This window comes from Thamnophis elegans, chromosome 16, assembly GCF_009769535.1.
Source record: "Thamnophis elegans isolate rThaEle1 chromosome 16, rThaEle1.pri, whole genome shotgun sequence".
Classification (NCBI taxonomy): domain Eukaryota; kingdom Metazoa; phylum Chordata; class Lepidosauria; order Squamata; family Colubridae; genus Thamnophis; species Thamnophis elegans.
This window is the reverse complement of record NC_045556.1, coordinates 34949160-34970188: the sequence shown is the minus strand read 5'-3', so window position 1 is coordinate 34970188 and position 21029 is coordinate 34949160. Positions and strand designations below refer to the sequence as shown.

The following is a 21029-nucleotide window of genomic DNA, read 5'->3' as shown; positions in this document are numbered from 1 at the left end:
GGAAATGGGTACGAATAAATGGGGACAGTCGGACAGGGACGGAAGGCACGCTGGTGTGCTTATGCACGTCCCCTTTACGGACCTCTTAGGAAAGGGGTGAGGTCCAGGGTGGACAGTTTATGGTTGAAGCTGTGGGGGTTTGAGGATGTAACAACAGAATCGGGTAGAGCATTCCAAGCGTTGACCACTCTGTGGCTGAAGGCGTATCTTCTGCAATCGAGTTTGGAGCGGTTTACACCTTGAGTTTGCATCTATTGTTTGCCCGAGTATTATTGCGGTTGAAGTAGTCGTTGACAGGTAGAATGTTGTAGCAGACAATTTTATGTACTATGCTTAGGACAGATCTTAATTCTGGGTTGTCCAAGCCCAAAATTTCGAGCCTGGTGGCATAAGGGATTCTATTGTGAGCAGAGGAGTGGAGGACTCTTCTCGTGAAATATCTCTGCACTCGTTCGATCGTATTAATGTCCGATATACATTGTGGATTCCAGGCAGGCGAGCTGTATTCAAGGATTGGCCTGGCAAAGGCTTTGCATGCCCTAGTTAGCAGTACAGTGTTACCGGAGAAGAAGCTTTGCAAAATTAGGCTAACAACTCTTAATGCCTTATTCTCCAAAAGCAGCTGAAGGCAGGAGAAGGAGCAACCGAGGAAAACTCATCAAGGAGAGAAGCAAGGAGAAATTTCCTGACAGTAAAAAAATGGGAATTGCTCGTCTCTGAAATTGTGGCTGCTCCCAACACTGGAGGTTTTTAAGAAGAGACTGGACAGCTATTTTTTTTTCCCCTGGGATGGTATAGCTTGAACCGGGGGTTGGACTAGAAGACCTCCAAGATCCCTTCCAACTTTGGTGTTCTGTTCTTCCGTTCCTTTGTCTGGAAAGATCTTGGGATTTCGGCTGCTGGCTCATGATTTCAAGGAATGCCATGTCGGTGGCCTCAAGATTTATCCCACAGTGTGGTTTATATTCCTCTGAACAAATACATCCCTGCTTTCTTCGAAAAGGGCAGTGTCTGAAGGTGTGAACTTTACAGAGCCTCTGGGAAGCTTTTAAAAATAACAAAGAGCAGAGGAGGGCGATGTGTGGGTCTGTGTGTATGTGTGTCTGTGTGTGTGTTTTCCTTCTTTTCGCTTGCCAAATAAGCCGGCTGCAGATCCCTTCAAACGTGCAGTATTGTGCAATGCCCGTTTATGGACAATACTATTTTTGCCTTTTGAGGTGGTTAATTGATGCATTAGATGAATTACTTGAGGCTTCCCAAAAACGGACCCATTTTTTAAGAGGGCTTGGTTGTTTCTATAAGACGGATCAGTTGCGTTTTCGGGGTGGGATGGGGTGGTAGGGGGAAAGCCCCTTTGGAATGAAGTGTGAGCTACGTGATGGACAACTTCCGCACAGACGCAAGCCCAAATTGGGTTAAATTCTTTCCAAGCTCTTTTTTGGGGGGGGATGAATCCGCGTACAGATGGGGAGGTCAAAGGACTAGCCTGGCGGTGCGACTGGAACCATCTGGAACTGAACGCAGTCAAAACCGTACAGATGGTGGCAGGCTTTAGGAGAAACCCTCCCATACTTTACCACCACTTACAATACTAGACAGCACTGTATCAACAGTAGAGACCTTCCATTTTTTAGATTCGACCATATCTCGAGGCCGAAAAGGGACACCTAGCATCAAAAACGTCATCTGAAAAGCACAACAAAGAATGTTCTTTCTGCACCAACTCAGGAAGCTCAAAATGCCCAAAGAGCTGCTGATTCTGTTCCACAGAGGAAGGATTGAGTCTGTCATCTGCACCTCCATAACTGTCTGGTTTGGCTCTGCAACCCAACAAGACAGGCACGGACTTCAGAGGAGAATCAGAACTGCAGAAGAAACAATGGCTACCAACCTGCCTTCCATTGAGGACCTGGACACTGCAGGAGTCAAAAAGAGGGCTGTGAAAATATCTACAGACCCCTCACATCCTGGACGTCAATTGCTTCAACTCCTTCCCTAAAAATGACACTACAGAGCACTGTACACCAGAATAACTAGACCCCCATCACTCTGAATGCCATCACTCTGCTATCACTCTGCTAAACAAATAATTCCCTCACCACCGTCACACACTGTCATTGTACCCTATGACTATCATTAAGTGTTGTACCTTATGATTTGTGATGAATGTATTTTATTCTCCTTATGTACACTGAGAGCATCTGCACCAAAGACAAATTCCTTGTGTGTCCAATCACACTTGGCCAATAATGAATTCTATTCTATTCTAATTATATTCTCTTATTCTGTTCTGTTCTATTTTCTATTCTGAATTCTATTTTATTCTATTATTCTATGTTATTCTATTCTTCTATTCTGAATTCTATTCTATTCTAATTCCAATCTCTTGTTCTGTTCTGTTCTATTCTATTATTCTATTCTGAATTCTATTCTATTCTAATTCTATTCCAATCTCTTGTTCTGTTCTGTTCTATTCTATTCTGAATTCTATTCTATTCTATTTTGAATTCTATTCTATTTTGAATTCTATTCTATTCTCTTATTCTGTTCTGTTCTGTTCTATTCTTCTATTCTGAATTCTATTCTATTCTATTCTATTCTATTCCAATCTCTTGTTCTGTTCTATTCTATTCTGAATTCTATTCTATTCTATTTTGAATTCTACTCTATTCTCTTGTTCTGTTCTATTCTGTTCTATTCTATTCTTATTCTTCCCCTCCTCCGAAGACACCTGAACCTCAGGGCTTTCTTTGCGCTTCCAAGTGCAACAGCAAAATCTCCATACTTACTACAAGTTGCCAGCTTTTTAATTCTTAAAGAGTACCCAAGAAAAAAAACAAACAAACAGCTGGCCGGAAAGATGCTATTACCAACGCCATTCCTTTTATTCTGTCTGTGCGATATACGATCCGCTCTTAAGCCGTCTCTCTCCTCCGGGCCTCCTCTGCCAAGCTAGGAAATTCCTCCAGCTTGGGTCAATATAATTTGGACCTAGAATGGTCCCTCAGGCGGGAAAATAACTGCAGGATTCAGACTAATCCCGCTCAGAGGCCTTCGAAAGAGGTTTTTACAACATGGGGAAAAGGGAGAAGGGCACCAAAGCAGATTTATGATTGCCGTGTTTTACTGGGCTTCAGCTCCAGTAAATGAACTCTTGGAATAGATCCATACCATAAAGCAAACCCCCAATAATCACCAGCTCACAATTCTCCCCTTGATTGAACATACATCAATGATCCAACCTCAGAAGGAAGTGGCCGTATGTTAGGAGCAGGGGTGGGTTCCTGCCAGTTCTAAGCTCTTCTATAGAAGAGGTTCCACAAATCTACAGTGCCATTTAGAACCGGTTCCAGCTCCCTCCCCCTGCCCGTCCGCACATCATCAAGATGAAGAGCGAGAGGAGGAATTCTGGGAGTTGAAGTCCACAAGTCTTAAAGCTGTCAAGTTTGAACTCCCCTGGGATTTTTTTTCTAAAGGGTCAGGGGTGCGAGGCTCTTGTAACTTCACAGCTTTAAGACTTCCACACTTCAATGCCAGAGTTCCTGAGCCAACATGACTGGAGGAGGAATTCTGGGAATTGAAGTCCACAAGTCTTAAAACTGTCAAGTTTGAACACCCCTGGGGGTTTTTTTGTCTAAAGGGTCAGGGGTGCAAGGGTCTTGTAACTTGACAGCTTTAAGACTTGCACACTTCAATGCCAGAGTTCCTGAGCCAACATGACTCAGGAATTGAAGTCCAAAGTCTTAATGCTGTCAAGTTTGAACACCCCTGGGATTTTTTTTGTCTAAAGGGTCAGGGGTGCAAGGGTCTTGTAACTTGACAGCTTTAAGACTTGTGTGCTTCAAATGCCAGAGTTTCTGAGCCAACATTTTGGTTGCTAAGCAAGAGCGTTGTTAAGTGAGTTTCACCACTTTTTACAAGTTGGCCAGGCCCACCCAGTCACATGGCTGGCAAGCCACTCCCACCCAGGCACATGGCCAACAAGCCACTCCCACAAAGCAGGCCACACCTACAGAAGAGGTTCTAAAAAAATTTGAAACCCACCACTGGTTAGGAGGGACAGAACGAAGACACAAGAGTGAAGCAGAATCTGTCCACCTCTGGATTTGTTGCTGAACTACAATTCCCAGAAGCCCAAGATACCTAGCCAAAGGAGGGTGCTGGGAGTTGGAGTTCAGCTCACACGTCCTTCACTCCAGCTTCCAGTTACCTTCATTAATCTAGACCAGGTAGTCTTGACTTCATTTGAGTTCATTTAGTGACTGTTCAAAAGTTATGGCACTGGAAAAAAGTGGCTTATGAGTGGTTTCCACACTTACGACCGTTGCAATATCCCCATGGCTTTTGCCACAAAGAAAAGGGGGTGAACCTACTCTCCAAAGCACCAGAAGGCAAGACGAGGAACAAGAGGTAAAGGTAAAGGTTCCCCTCGAAATCTGTACTAATCGTTCCCGACTCTAGGGGGCGGTGCTCCTCTCTGTTTCAAAGCCGAAGAGCCAGCGCTGTCCAAAGACATCTCCGTGGTCATGTGGCCGGCATGACTCAACGCCGAAGGCACACGGAACACTGTTCCCACCAAAGGTGGTTCCTATTTTTCTACTTGCATTTTTGACCTGCTTTCAAATTGCTAGGTTGGCAGAAGCCAGGACGAGTCACAGGAGCTCCCTCCGTTACGCGGCGCTAGGGGTTCGAACTGCCGACCTTTCTGATCGACAAGCTCAGCGTCTTAGCCCCCGAGCCACTGCGTCCCTCTAAGCATAGATATATTCATGTGCCTACGCAGAACTCGTCAGAGTACCATCCCCCAATTCATTTCCCTTTGATGTTCTCAAGCAAAGTTCTGAAAGTCTGGAAAAACAGCTGGAACTCAACAACAAGGAACAGAAAATTTGAATTCAAATGCCCTAGCCAACGTCAAAGGATAAGAGAGACACTGGTGGAGTAGGATTTTTTTTTTTTTTTAAGGGAGATGATATGAGAAACAATGGATGGAGCCTAATCAAGGACAGAAGCAACCTGGAATTAAGGAGAAACTTCCTAACCGTGAGGCCAACAAACTAGTGGAAGAGAAGTTGCCACCAAGGCATTGTGGGTGCTTCATCATCATTGGAGGTTTTTAAGAAGAAACTGGACAGACACTTGCCTAGAATGGTTTAGGGTCTTCTGCTTGAGCAGGGGGTTGGACTAGAAGACCTCGAAGGCCCCCTCCAGCTGTGTTGTGATTAACTGATTGATTGAAGGGCTTAGCACTGTTGGTTGGATGAGTCTTAAGCCCACCCTTCCAAACTTAAAAGAGGAGAAACATCTTCATTTGGGTCTCTCCAGGAACCGCACTGCCAACACCGCACTGTCTATGCCACTCTCTGGTGCCAGGCGGAGATCACTGGCAGGGCAAGAGCTGCCAGCTTGTTCTGCCCCACCCATTGGGACTCCCTTCTCCTGCCCCCTTCCTGGGGAAGTTCAGAGGTTTGCCACCGCCGTGGGTGCGAAGACGACAAACGCTTTGTTGTTCTAATTAACCAAGATCCAACAGGCTAATAATTATTTTCCTCTCGTCACCCACGTGGAAAATTGTATGTGTGCCAGAGGAAGCGTTTTTAAAATTAGCTAGGCGCCCACGGTGCAACAGAAGGGGCGCGGATCCAGGAAGGCAGGGGAAGAGGGCCTCCGCCAGAGCGAAGGAGCGGGGTTTCCAGACCTACCTTAACTCATTAAAGCCGCTTCCCCGATCGATTGGTGACCGACAACTCTTAGGGATCCATCTGGCGTGCCCGGCTTCTGACGGAGACACACCGGTGTGAGCTGCAAGGGAACACAATCATCTGATAAAGGCTGGTGAGAAATGCTCATATCACAATCTATTAATCATCTGTTTTGGGATATGCCACCATGCAGCAGTGGAGAAGGAAGATGTGATAGAAAAATCTTTGCCACGAACACTCATGTCATAGTGGCAAACTCCATCAAACTGACTCAATCACCTTTTTTACGTTTTCCATAATGGCCCAGGCCATTCCTGGGTGATCAGTTTAAGTTTAATTTGTCATTGCACCTCGTACAATGAAATTAAATGCCATCTTCAGTGCACATTATTAACCATAAAAATAAAAACGCAAACGCACATCCTTCACGTGCTATATAATTGAATTGAAGAGCCAATATTACATTAATATTGCACTATACTGTAGAATTCAATATGGTTACTGCCCTGGGATAGAAGCTGTTTTTCCAGCCTCTTTAGCCTTGTTTTCATTGTCCTGTACCGTCTGCCAGATGGTAATAGTTCAAAAAAAAAAGGGGGGGTGCCCAGGATGAGCTGGATCTTTAAGGGTTCAACGACAAATGCGCGCCGACGAAAACCGCGGTGGAAAAAACACGAGTTTGAAATTGCGCCGACGAATGAGCGCAGAAGCGCGCCAACAACAGTGCACCGACAGAAGCACGCTCTAAACCTAACCCTAAAGGTAACCCTAAAGATAACCCTAAAGGTAACCCTAACCCTAACCCTAACCCTGAACCTAACCCTAACCCTAACCCTTACCTTAACCGTAATCGCACTTCTGTTGTCACTCTTTTGTCGGCGCTCCTTTGTGGGTGCACTGTCGACGTCACGGTTTTATCGCTGCAGTTTTGGCGCGCTGTTGTCGGCCGCGCATTTGTCGGGTCACGATCTTTAAGATTGTTTTGAACTTTCTTAAGGCAGCGGGAGCTATAAAGCTCTTCCAAAGAGGGGAGGGGGCAACCCATGATCCTCTGGGCAATGATGTTGACCCTCTGGACCTCTGTCCTATCTGCCTCTGTGCAATTGGCAAACCAGACACAGGTGCTGTAAGTTAAAATACTCTCTATGGTGCAGCGGGAATATTCTATTCTATTCTATTCCTTATTCTATTCTCATTCAAAACATCCAAACCTAAAATCAAACTTTCATCCCTAAGAGTCCAGAGGTGGGAACAAAACTAGAATAAATCCATTAAAACAGTCCATTTCAACAGCCCAAGTTTGACTTGGCCTCCCATCCTTCCGAAGTAAAAGGAGGACCCAGATTGTTAGGGGGAGGGGGGCAAGAGGCTGACTCTATGAGCCGCTTATTTCATCCGCTTACTGTGAAGTGGTATATAAATCTAACTGCTATTGTTGCTTGCTTGCTTCCTTCCTTCCGTGAAGGCACAGTGGTTAAAATGCAGGATTTCAGTCCGACTCTGCCGACTGCCAGGAGTTCGATCCGGACCGGCTCAAGGTTCACTGATTCTCCCATCCTTCTGAGGTAAGGACCCAGATTGTTTGGGGGGCAATAGGATGACTCTGTAAACCGCTTAGAGAGGGCTGTAAAAGCACTATGAAGCGGTATATAAGTCTAAGTGCTATTGCCATTGCCCTTCCTTCCTCCCTCCCTTCTTTCCTCCCTCCCTCCCTCCCTCAGCCTTCCATCCTTCCGAGGTGGGTAAAGTAAGGACCCAGGTTGTTTGGGGGGGGCAATAGGCTCTGTAAACTGCTTAGACAGGGCTGTAAAAGCACTATGAAGCAGTATATGTCTAAGTGCTATTGCCATTGCCATTGCCCTTCCTTCCTTCCTTCCTCCCACCCTTCTTTCCTCCCTCCCTCCCTCAGCCTTCCATCCTTCCAAGGTGGGTAAAATGAGGACCCAGATTGTTGGGAACAAGAGGATGACTCTGTAAACCGCGAGAGGGCTGTAAAAGCACTAAGAAGCGGTATATAAGTCTAAGTGCTATTGCCATTGCCCTTCCTTCCTTCCTTCCTCCCTCCCTCCCTCCCTTCTTTCCTCCCTCCCTCCCTCAGCCTTCCATCGTTCCAAGGTGGGTAAAATGAGGACCCAGATTGTTTGGGGGACAAGAGGCCGACTCTGTCAACCGCTTAGAGAGGGCTGTAAAGCACTGTGAAGCGGTATATAAGTCTAAGCGCTATTGCCATTGCCCTTCCTTCCTTCCTTCCTTCCTTCCTTCCTTCCTTCCTTCCTCCCACCCTTCTTTCCTCCCTCCCCCCCTCCCTCAGCCTTCCATCCTTCCAAGGTGGGTAAAATGAGGACCCAGATTGTTGGGAACAAGAGGATGACTCTGTAAACTGCGAGAGGGCTGTAAAAGCACTAAGAAGCGGTATATGTCTAAGTGCTATTGCCATTGCCCTTCCTTCCTTCCTTCCTTCCTCCCTCCCTCCCTCCCTTCTTTCCTCCCTCCCTCCCTCAGCCTTCCATCGTTCCAAGGTGGGTAAAATGAGGACCCAGATTGTTTGGGGGACAAGAGGCCGACTCTGTCAACCGCTTAGAGAGGGCTGTAAAGCACTGTGAAGCGGTATATAAGTCTAAGTGCTACGTGCTCTTTCCCCATCTCTGTTCAACCTGGCACGAAGTGGGTTAACTAAGCCAGGATGGCCCTCCTACTAGAACTGTCAAAATCATCCTTGAAGAGGTGAGGTGGGGGGGGGGGACTCAGGAGGTGGGGGGGACAAACTACCAGCATCAACAGGCTCTGATAGTTACGAGACAAGGTTGTCACATCCTGAAGGCGCCACCGCGCCAACCCCCCCAGGTAAGAAAGAGGAACACCTGGGGACCGGAAACCTGAGAATTACCTTTCTCCTGCTAACAACCGAGGGAAGGGTAGGTGGCTGGGGGGGAGGGTTTGTAGGAAGCTGCAGGAGAAAATAAAAGGTGGAAACCCTCCCATGATACAAAACAGGGGAAGGCAGCCAGCGCTCTCTAAAGGCCCATCGGGTGGCGGAGTGCCAGCTTTTGCTCCGATACCCAGCCAAGTCCTGCCCCGTTACCTCAAGAAGTCAGGAAATGCATTTCTAACTACAGCCAAGTTCCTGGAGAGCATCTACCGTCTAGCATTCTGTGGGTGGAAAATAAAATAAAACTTAAAAGACACCCCCTCTGGGAGCAAAGAACCTGTTAAAGTAAAAACAGTTGGGGGGCCCCTTCCCTCCTAGGAAGGACGCTGGAGCAAGGTTACGGCTGGAGTAGGAGAAAGAGATGGGGGGGGGGGGTTTAGAGAAATGCCTTTCAAATGCCCCCAAGACAGCTCTGGGTTTGCATTCTCCACCACAAGCAGGAACTACGGTGATACGTTGGAGACCCCCCCCCCCCCAAAAAAAAAAACCAAAGACAGAATAACGTCCTCGATCAAGCTCTGGCATTTCATTGGAAGCCCTTTGTCGTCGTTGTTAGTTGCGAAGTCGTGTCCGACCCATCGCGACCCCATGGACAACGTTCCTCCAGGCCTTCCTGTCCTCTATCATCCTCTGGAGTCCATTGAAGCTCACGCTGGCTGCTTCGGTGACTCCATCCAGCTACCTCCTTCTCTGCCGTCCCCTTCTTCTGCCCTCCATGGTTCCCAGAATTCAGCTCTTCTCCAGGGAGTCCTTCCTTCTCATCAGGTGGCCAAAGGATTGGAGGGATATAGATAGATAGATAGATAGATAGATAGATAGATAGATAGATAGATAGATAGATAGATAGATAGATAGATAGATGATAGATGATAGATAGATGGATGACTGATAGATAGATTAGATAGATGGATGATTGATAGATTAGATAGATGATAGATAGATAGATAGATAGATAGATAGATAGATAGATAGATAGATAGATAATCGATAGATCGTTGCTGTGAGTTGTCCATGTTCTAATTGTCAGGTGACTCCATCCAGCCACCTCTGCTGTCTCCTTCTTCTTTTGCCCTCCATCGTTCCCAGCATGAGGCTCTTCTCCAGGGAGTCCTTCCTTCTCATCAGGTGGCCAAAGTACTTGAGTTTCCTCTTCAGGATCTGGCCTTCTAAAGAGCAGCCAGGGTTGATCTCCTCTAGGACTGACCGGTTGGATGGCCTTGCAGTCCAAGGGACTCAATGCAGGAGTCTTCTCCAGCACCAGAGTTCAAAGGCCTCCATTCTTTGGCGCTCAGCCTTCCTTATGCTCCAACCTTCTCAGCCGTCCATTGCAAATAAAGCTCATCGGAAACCCCTAAAACTCCATAAAAACTCAACGAGTACATTCCAAGTCTTTGTGGACTGCCATATACACACACACAATCCTTTCAACACACAATATTATTCAGGGTTTCAGTCTTTAACCAAAAGGGCAGCCTCTTTTAAGTCAAGCTTGATGATTGGGAATGACTTCCATTCACCCACGTAGCCTGCAGAGCAGCTAAGGGAAAGGTTTCAGCCATTGGTTCCTGCCAGAATATCCCCCCCCCCAATGTTCTCATCCACCCTCACATCTAACAACAAACTAAATCTGGCCCCGTTTAGTTTCTTTCGACATCAGCTAAGGTTGGTTCTGCCTGCTGCCATCAACCAGAATCAGATAGGAGGCAGATAACACCATGGCTTGGCGGGCAAACCTGCCTCAGTGCTAGCCCTGATGATGTTATCTAGTTGGGTAATGAAACGTCTGCAAAAAACAACAACTAAGTTCAGAGCTACCATAGATGTATAGGTAGCAAGCCACACTCACTGGCACTGATGATATTACCTAGTTGGGTCAGGAAACGTTTGCCAGAAAACAAGCAAACTCAAGAGCTACTGTAGGTATAAAGAGAGCCAGCGCCACTCACTAGCACGGATGATGTTACCTAGCTGGGTAAAGAAACGTCTGCAAGAAAACAACCACTTGTCAGAGAGCACCAAGAATCACACAGTTGTGACAAAGGAAACCAAAGGGAATAAATAGAAGTTCCTGGACCATTGGCCAATTTTCCCAGAAAGGAAACATTCATATATTTCTATTCAAATATTTCTAGATCAGTTTTTCCCAAGTAGCTTTTCTCCAGGAATGCTGGTCTAAACCACTAGGCATGCTGTCCAAGAAAACATGGGCTTTGTAATCCAGACTAACTTCTTAATATTGTCCTAAGAAGAGTAAAGGAGGGATGAAGTGGCTCAGTTGCTGAGCTTGTTGTTCAGAAATGGATGGATGGATGGATGGAGCGATGGATAGTATATTGATGCAGATACATTGATATATGTAGATGTAGATTCATACACACATATACATACAAACATACAGAGAGAACATAGGAGAACCATATAGGAGAAAAAAAATGAATAGTGAGGCCATTAGTTTACAGCTTGGATGAATTTATTTTTCTAATCCTTTGGAAGCACAGATATAAGGTTTACCTTTACCTTATACGTATGTGCTAGTGGTTCCAGACTCTAGGGGGCGATGCTCATCTCCGTTTCAAAGCCCAAGAGCCAGCGCTGCCCGAAGACGTCTCCGTGGTCCTGTGGCTGGCATGACTCAATGCCCGAAAGCGCACGGAACACTGTTCCCTTCCCACCAAAGGTGGTCTCTATTTATCTACTTGCATTTTTTTACGTGCTTTCGAACTGCTAGGTTGGCAGAAGCTGGGACAAGTCGCGGGAGCTCACTCCGTTACGCGGCGCTGGGGATTCTAACCTAGCTGCGTTCCATCAAGGTCACCTTTATCGTAACTGGGAAAAGGACCTCTTAAATAATCATAACTTGATTAGGAAGTGCTGCCTCCATGAAGGACCAACCAGACAGGGAGACATTAAGAAATGGTATCATTTGGGTTTAATAATCTAGCAGCATCTCTGACCAATTGGGAGGATTGGTAGTCCTCGACTTATAATCACAATCGGGCCCCAAATGGTCACTACGCAAACTGCCATAAATCGAGAGCTACCTGTAAAGAGATGCAAATTTTATTCTAGGGCAGGAAATGAACAGGGGGGAAAAAAAGAGGAAATACCCAAGCTATAAATATCCTTTCGGAATAAGCTGGTAGTAACAAGAATATGAAAGGGGGGGGGGGAATGAAAACATTAAACCAGTCTATTTTCTTAAAGAGCAACTTCGACACCTTGGCGAGATTCCTCTTGTTAAAATCAAGAGGGGTGTTAGGTGTGTTTTTGCTTTGATTGTCGATTAATTTTGCCACACTTGGGAGAAATTAGAAGGCGACAGGGGGAAAAAAATTCTGTTCCTTCCCGCTTTCCCCCAAGCAAGCATCAAGAACTTGTGTGTGTGTGAGAGAGAGAGAGAGAGAAAGAGAGAGAGAGAAAGAGAGAGAGAGAGGGAGGGAAGGAGGGAGGGAGAGAGAGGGGGGAGGAAAGGAGGGAGGGAGGGAGGAGGGAGGGAGAAAGGGAGGGAAGGAAGGAGGGAGGGAGAGAGGGAGGAAAGAGGGAGGGAGGGAGAGGGAAGGAGAGGAGAGGGAGGGAGGGAAGGAGGGAGAGAGGAGAGAGAGAGGGAGGGAAGGAGGGAGGGAGAGAGAGGAGAGAGAGAGAGAGAGAGAGAGAGAGAGAGAATCACAACACATCAACACATCCACCAAACTACTGCAAGATTAATGGGGAGACACAACATTTGTGTAGTGGGAAAGAACCATACAGCTTATTCAATTGACTGTCATTTAAGTCAGAAGAGGGCCGGCAAAAATTGTGATTATGGAAGGTTGCGGGAGAAGAGAGAAGACAGCAACAGGGCAGAGGGAGAAGCAAGGACATCCCCCTCCCCATACACACACACACACACACACACAAAATCCAGAAACCTTCCTCATAAAATGCTTCCACTGAACATCACCGAAAGGCTCAAAGGCAGCCGAACTGCAGAGCGAGGGACTCAAAAGCCACTCAAGCTAAACCCCCCACCCCCAATTTTTAGGATGCTCAGGGTTTCTCTGGGAGGGGAGGGCTCCCCCTATTCACAAAAAAAGCAAAAATCAATCCATCAAAAGGAAGCTCATTTAGGAGAGGGAAGGGGTTTTAAAAAAACATCACCGTTTCTGGTGCCATCTATTGTCTGATAGATCCTGGTGGAACATCTTCAAGGCATCCCCCCCACCCCAAATTTTAGGCCTTCCCAGACCCCCCACCCCCGTTTTGCAGACCTCCACACACACACACACACACACACATACACACCATTCTCCACCACCGTTGCTCTGAATAACACAACCTCTTCCCATCACAACAACTGGTTTGACCTCCTACCCAATCTCACCTGCGTGCACAAACCTTCTCGGTTGCCCCCCCAACTCACTCCTCCTACATCCCCCTCCCCATTTCCAGATGGAAGCCCCCTCCCCGTGAAGCCCCCCCCCGTGTCTTCTTTCAAGATAAACCCCCCATTTCTCCTCTGCCCCTCATCTTGACAGCCCCATCCCCGCTTTCTCATCCAAAGATCAATGTCCCCCCCTTGTCCTTTCATGGTCAACTCACTCCACCCCCACCCACCCCCCATTTCTACTCTGTGTAGACCTCAGCATCTCAAGACAAGCCTTCCTCCACAGTGGTGGTCTTCGGTGGTGGCCCTTCTCATCCGCATGGAGGGTGGGGCTCAGCTGACATCCAAAGGGGTCCAAGCAGAGGATGGAGAAGACCTTTGGCTGTCTTTGGCTGATCCGACCCCCCGCCCTGCCCAAATCTCCTTCTCCGACCCCCCAACCCTTCATTGGGCATCAACCGATACTACTCTCTCTGCACCCACCCCTGTTTCACATCTCCCCCCCCCTTGCAACCCCCTCTCTCTCTCTTGGCCCCCCACCCCAATGGCAGAAGCTTCCCCACACAAGGCTCCCCCTAAGCTCTCCCCATCCCCCCACCCATCATTAGGATCCGTCATTCAGTTTGGAGACCCCCACCACCCTGGATGCCCCCATCCCCCCAAAAGGCCCCTCCAGCCCCCTCCCCAATGGCAGACTCAACCTCTGAAGCCTCCCCTCTTAACGTCCCCCTTAAACTCTCCCAATCCCCCCCACCCATCATGGGGATCCGTCATTCAGCTGGGAAACCCCCCCCCCATCCTGGACGCCCCCACCCCTTAAATGGCCCCTCCAGCCCCCTCCCCAATGGCTCTAAGCTGGAACTTAGACCCTCCCTGTGCCCAGACCCCCGACCCAAATCCCCCAGTCCCTTTCCGCCTCTCCTTCCCCAAATCCCCTCCCCTGCGCCCCCTCCCCTCGTCCTTGCCCCCCCTCTTTTTTCCCCCCGCGACCCCTCCCCACCTTTGGCTGGCAGCCCTTACCGAGAGGCCGGGCCGGTTGGGGGCAAGCGCGGGCGGGCGGGCCGGCCCTCTCGGCATTGGCGCTGCCCAGCCAGGCGGCGGCCGGAGCTGCGGGGACTCAGCGCTCGCCCCAGGTAAGGGAAGGATGGAGCGGCGCCTCCCCCTCAGCCTAACCTGGGCACGGCCTCGCCCGCCCCGCCTCCTCGCCCAGGCGGCTCCCCCATTGGCCGCGCGCCCTCGGAGGAGGACACCGATTGGCCCAGCCGGCTGCCACTCGCGCGGCTCCTGGCTCCCGTCCTCAGCAAGTCCCGGGCGGCCGTCGGGAAAGTGGGGAGGGGGGGGGAGAGAGCGGGAGCGTGAGTTCGAGCGACCCCTGCCGGTCAGCCGCGGCGTTGCCGGCGGGAGGCGGTTGATACCTGCGGATTGCACGAAGTGGGAAGGGGTTGCCTGGGGGGGTTGGAGGAGGTGGGGGGAAAGAGTGTTCGTGCGTGCGGACACACGTTGGGGGCACGCCCGGCCCTCGTGTCAAGCTCTCTCTTGCTGACATCAGAAGGCTCCCCCGCGTCGCGCGCGTGCATATGGGCACTCAGGCACACGAGCGCGCCCGTGTATACCTGTGCATCCCCCCTCCCTCATAACAACACAAATGCACACCTCACACTCAGGAAAGACGCATTCTGCTGAGGGCAATTATGTGCAATCCCATGTTTGTGTGTGCATCTCTCTATATATTTATCTATGTCTACCTATTTACCTACCTACCTTCTCTCTCTCTCTCTCTCTCTCTCTCTATATATATATATATATATATACACACAGACAAACACATACATATACACACTGTCTACCATCTATTGTCAATCAACTATTGTCTTTCCCTCTCTATACAGTATCTATCTATCTATCTAATATTTATTTATCTGATCTCTATCTATCTATCTGATCTATGCAATATCTATCTGATCTATATCTATCTATCTATGCAATATCTATCTATCTGATCTATATCTATCTATCTATCTATCTATCTATCTATGCAATTATATATCTGGTCTATATCTATCTATCTATCTATCTATCTAATCTATCTATGCAATATCTATGTATCTAATCTATGCAATAACTATCTGACCTCTATCTATCATCTATCTATCTATCTATCTATCTATCTATCTGTGCAATATCTATCTATCTGGTCTATATCTATCTATCTATCTATCTATCTATCTAATCTATGCAATATCTATCTGATCTATATGTATCTATGCAATATCTATCTATCTAATCTATGCAATATCTATCTAATCTATATCTATATCTATCTGCAATATCTATCTATCTATCTATCTATGGAATATCTATCTAATCTGTCTATGCAATATCTATCTATCTAGTCTATACAATATCTATCTATCTATACAATATCTATCTATCTAATCTATATCTATATCTATCTGCAATATCTATCTATGCAATATCTATCTAATCTATATCTATGTATGCAATATCTATCTAATCTATGCAATATCTATCTGCAATATCTATCTATATATAGTACATCTACCATCTATTATCTCTCTATCATGTCTACCATCTATTATCTATCTATCCATCCATCCACCCATCCATCCATCTATCTATCTATATCTACACTATGTCTACCATCTATTATCATCTCTCTATCAATCGATCAATCTATCTATATCTATGTCTACCATCTATTCTCATTTTTTTTGTCATTTTGTCATTTTATTAGCATTTATAGGCCGCCCTTTTCCCTGAGGGGACTCAGGGCGGCTTACAATGATAGGGGAGGGGAGTGCAGGACAAAACACAAAAAGAAAATGTGAATAAAAATAATTAGCAATAAAAAAACCCAACATTCATTCAACATTCGGGAGGGGCGAGAGTAAAATCTTATCCCCAGGCCTGACGGGATAGCCAGATCTTGAGGGCTGTGCGGAAGGCCTGGACGGTGGTGAGGGTGCGGATCTCCACGGGGAGATTGTTCCATAGCGTCGGGGCTGCTACTGAGAAGGCTCTCCTCCGCGTAGTCGCCAGTCGGCACTGACTGGCGGATGGAATTCGGAGGAGGCCTACTCTATGCCAGTGTTTCCCAACCTTGGCAACTTGAAGATGTCCGGACTTCAACTCCCAGAATTCCCCAGCCAGCGAATGCTGGCTGGGGAATTCTGGGAGTTGAAGTCCGGACATCTTCAGATTGCCAAGGTTGGGAAACACTGCTCTATGCGATCTGATGGGACGAAGGGAGGTCATCTCTCTATCATCCATCTATCTATACACTATCTATCCATCCATTCATCTCACATATATATATATATATAGAGAGAGCCATAAAATACAAATGCACACCTGCCAGCAGACTCACATTCTATGTATATATACATGTACGTATAGAGTCGTACTAACCTAAGACGCTGGGCAAACGGATCACACCCGCATCTACCAAACAATGCAGTGTAACAGGCTCAAGTAACAAGCAGGCAAATCGTTCAACCCTAACAAACCCACTGAATACACACGTACACACAAACACGCGCGCAGACGAACAAACAATTGTGATCTTTGCACGCTTAATTTTACTTGGGCAATAAACGGAATGGCTTGCAATAAATCTTCATCATCATCATCATCATCGAGAAAAGCTACGTGTTATTAAGAGAGGCTCCTGCCCCCTTTTTTATTTAAAATGTAATTAGTCGGCTGATCATTATAATTGCTCCGTAATTGGATCCCCGAATTGATCAGAGCGTCTAACGATCCCTTTGCAAACCCGGATTGATAACTCTTCCCAAGGACTAAACCACTCCAACAAGGGGGGGGAAGAGAAGGCAAAACCGTCATTTCTTCCTCGCTCCCCCCTCCAGATTTGCTTTCATGGTTTGATCCGCACCGCGGGCTTCCTGTTCCTTCCCGGCTTCCGTCCTTTCCTTTCTCGTCGGTAGTACCCGTTGCAGTGATGGTAAGAAACTGCTGGCGTTTGGGGGATTGGTTGGAATCCGGTTCCATCGGTTCCGAGAAGGGGCTTTGGGGCCGGGGTGCAAATGGGGCTGGCGCGGGGAAGGCTGCTTGAGCTAGGCCGCCTCATATGAGGAATGAAGGGGCGGCGGGAGGGCAGCTATGGGGTGGGGAGTGAATAGGCCTCGCTGGGGGCGAGAAGAAGCGAGGGCTTTGCAATGGGGAGTGGAAAGAGAAAGAAAAGCTTCCGGGTTATGAGCCCTTTGCTTAGGTGGGCTTTGTAGTCCCCTGCTTGAGATGGGCTTTGTTGCCTTTGCCTAGAAGAGAGTCCCAGGAAGATCCCAAGGCTTTATGGGCAGGACCTAACCTTTTAGGCAGCATGGTGTTCCCGTACAGCAGGGGTCTCCAACCCTGGCCACTTTAAGCCCGGTGGACTTCAACTCCCAGAATTCCTCAGCCAGCCATGGTGTCCGAGGAATTCTGGAAATTGAAGTCCACCAGTCTTCAAAGTGGCCAAGTTTGGAGATTCTTGATATAGAGTCTGGGCAACCATGCAGGCTAGGGAATTCTGGGAGTTGAAGTCCATAAAGGTCTTCAAATGGAGACACTTGCCATAAACCATGCTTAGCTTCAAATAATAGAATAGGATGAAATTAGGAAAGAATGAATAGAATAGAAATTAGGAACGGAATGGAATGGAATTCCTTATTGGCCATGTGTGATTGGACACACGAGGAATTTGTCTTTGGTGCAGATGCTCTCAAGGGTACATAAAAAGACAAGACACATTTGTCAAGAATCATAAGGCACAACACTTAATGATAGTCGTGGGGTACAAATAAGCAACCAGAAAACAATATCAATACAAATCGTAAGGATACAAGCAACACAGTTACAGCCATGCAGTCATAAGTAGCAGGAGATAGGTGATAGGAACGAGTAGAAGAACGATTAATAGTAATGCAGCCTTAGTGAATAGTTTGACAGTGTTGAGGGAATTAGTTGTTTAGCAGAGTGATGGCGTTCGGGGGAAAAACTGTCCTTGTGTCTAGTTGTCTTGGTGTGCAGTGGCCTATAGCATCGTTTTGAGGGTAGGAGTTGAAACAATTGATGTCCAGAATGCGAGGGGTCTGTAGATATTTTCACAACCCTCTTTTTGACTCCTGCAGTGCGCAGGTCCTCAAATGGAAGGCAGCTTGGTAGCCGTTGTTTTTTTCTGCCGTTCTAATTATCCGTTGAAGTCCGTGTCTGTCTTGTTGGGTTGCAGAGAGAAACCAGACAGTTATGGGGGTGCAGATGACAGACTCAATCAAGCCTCTGCAGAACAGAATCAGCAGTTTGAGCTTCCTGAGTTGGTGCAGAAATAAAATAAAAAGTGATTTTAGAAAAACAAGGGCAAAGCAATATCTCCCCCCCCTCCCTCTCTTATACCCTCGCCACTTTAAGTTTATAATGTGGGAAGTTGCTTTTTTGTTTATTGGCAAAGGCAGTGTTTATAAAGCTATCCACCTTTTGCTCTGAGATACTAGATGTTACTTCTGCCCCTAGGCCAAGATCAAAGCCCGTGACCTGCGAGGGAAGAAGAAGGAAGAGCTGCTGAAACAGCTAGATGACCTCAAGGTGGAACTGTCTCAGCTCCGCGTTGCCAAGGTGACTGGCGGAGCAGCTTCCAAACTCTCCAAGATGTGAGTTTTTCCCCTTCTCCGGACTCTCTTAATCGGGGTTGAAAATAAAGACCCAAAAAATTGTGAGAGAATAAATCCAGCGTTGCTTGTTGCTTCTCTGATCCTTCATTCCTCCTGTGATTTACTCACATATATTCTTTTTTTTTTTTTTAAATCTGCAGCCGGGTGGTTCGCAAATCCATTGCCAGAGTGCTGACCGTCATTAACCAGACCCAGAAAGAAAACCTCAGAAAATTCTACAAAGTGAGTCTGAAGCGTTCATTCCTGCCTCTTTTTGTTGAAATTCCTTTGGGTGGAAAATGCCAGACCCCCAAGAAGTTTACTTTTGCAGACTGTGATATAAATAGGAGGCTGTTTTGGGGGGGGCACGAAGAGGGGGGGGGGACTTGATGGCTCAGTGGTTAAAGACACTGAGCTTTTATCAGCTGGAAATTGGACAGCTCAGGCTCGAAACCTGAGTGCTGTATCTTGGAGTTATTTTGGGACCTTGTGACGAGCAGCGTCAACGGGGAAGCCAGACTTGCTTAACAGCAGCGGCAAGAAAAGTTGTAAAACGGGATGCAGTTCACTGAACAAACATCTCGCTTAACAACAGAAATTTTGTACTTATACTTATGCCAAGTCAGAACATGGGTCTGATCTCTGGCACCATGCTGGATTCCTTCTGCTAGGCCTTCCTGGAGCCCGTGGGAACGTCTAAACACACAGCAGAGGTTCCTTTGATGTGTGTTTACATCACACATAACAAGCCATTCACTGTCTGAAACAATCAAAAGCCAAGCACAAAGTCTTAACACGATTTGCACACCGAGATAAAATATGAAACGGATCCATTCATCATTAGTGTTTCTGGCCGCCTGGAATGATTGAACACCAATGGGTGTGCACCAGCCCATCGCAAACGAGCCTTTAAAAAAAAATAAAATGCTGCGCCTATCAGCCTTCTTTTCCCACAGTGGCTAGGCAGCTGTTTCTGGGAGGCCCAAATATGAAAAAATAAATAAAAATCCAGGAGCAGACGCTCAAAATTGACAATTAGAGATTCGCACCCTCACCACAGTCCAGAGCTTCCGCACAGCCCTTAAGATCTGGCTATCCCGTCAGGCCTGGGGATAAGATCTTCATACACCCCACCCGAATGTTGAATGAATGTTGTGTTTTATTGCTATTTTTATTTGTACTCACATATTATTTTACGTTCTGTCTTGCACCCCCTTCCCATGAGTTGTAAGCCGCCCTGAGTCCCCTCAGGGAAAAGGGCGGCCTATAAGTGACAATAAAATACTTAAAAAAAAAAATACAATTGGAAGCCAATTTCTTCTGATCCCAGAGGAAAGGATCAGGACGCTTCGTAATATTGCAGGATAGAAGATTTATTGGCTAACTTCTAAATTGGCACTCAGATAAAGGTCGGCAGAATTCAAAAGGGGGGAGGGGGCGTATGGGAACACAACAATGTTGTGGCTCACCAGTGGCCAGCAGAGCTGGCAGCAGAGTCAGACGGGGAGGAGGTTGGGGAGGAACATGGGCCACTCCTGGGGGCTGAGGAAAGCTCAGACGAGGGAAGCAGAGAGGGAGATAGACAGCAGCGAGGCAGAGGAACAGCTGGAGCCTGTTCCCAGTGTGCGCCTGGGCACAGCTGCCAGAAGACGAGAACAGCTAAGAAAGCAGGGTCGACTTGGGAGTAAAGCCACACCTCGGAGGTGATTGGCCCCTCTCATAGGCAAAAGAGGAATGACTGGGGAGGGGGCTTTTGCAGGAAACAATTCTTTCCTTCGGTCTGGAAAGTTCTGTTTGTGATTATAAGAGACTCCCAATATTTTCTTGCTTTGCTGCACACCCACCACATGTGGCAGTATGTGCCCGGGGACTGACTGCGTTTCCAGCATTTTGCAGACAGGCTATTAGTGTTGACTTTTTTTTTTTTTCCCCCCCCCCTCCTGGCCACAGGGCAAGAAATACAAGCCGCTGGACTTGCGCCCGAAGAAGACACGGGCCATGCGGAGGAGGCTAAACAAGCACGAAGAAGGCCTGAAGACCAAAAAGCAGCAGAGGAAAGAGAGGCTTTACCCGCCTCGCAAATACGCCATGAAGGCCTGAAAACCATTGACTGTCGAAGGAGAACTGGCCCATTAAAAGCTTTTCAACAAAAAAGAGGAAGCTGTGGTGGTCTCTCTTGGGGAACCGCAGTTGGGCTCGGAGATAAGATGGTACCGTATTTTTCGGAGTATAAGATGACCTTTCCCCCCCCAAAAAACGGTGAAAAACCGGGTGCGTCTTATACACTGAATACAGCATTTTTGGCCTCCCAGAGTTTCGCCCTTGCGCATCCCATTTTTGGGGGGGGGGAAAATGGACGTGCAGAGGGTTTG

General features: G+C 47.4%; 2 protein-coding genes across 2 annotated transcripts in view; one reads left to right on the top strand and one right to left on the bottom strand.

Annotated features, from left to right (window-relative positions):
- Positions 1-14165, bottom strand: part of SCAI (suppressor of cancer cell invasion) — a 65091-nt gene extending 50926 nt beyond the window's left edge. Inside the window, 2 exon segments of the mRNA XM_032232385.1 lie at positions 5703-5802; positions 14015-14165. The gene's annotated coding sequence lies outside the window, so the exon portion shown is untranslated.
- A 2696-nt stretch (positions 14166-16861) lies between these two features.
- Positions 16862-20813, top strand: RPL35 (ribosomal protein L35). Its single transcript, XM_032232376.1, has 4 exons — positions 16862-16976; positions 18521-18657; positions 18819-18900; positions 20608-20813. Exons 1-4 carry the CDS (start codon positions 16974-16976, stop codon positions 20755-20757), a joined length of 372 nt encoding a protein of 123 aa, XP_032088267.1. The 5' UTR covers positions 16862-16973; the 3' UTR covers positions 20758-20813.
- The last annotated feature ends 216 nt before the right edge of the window (positions 20814-21029 follow it).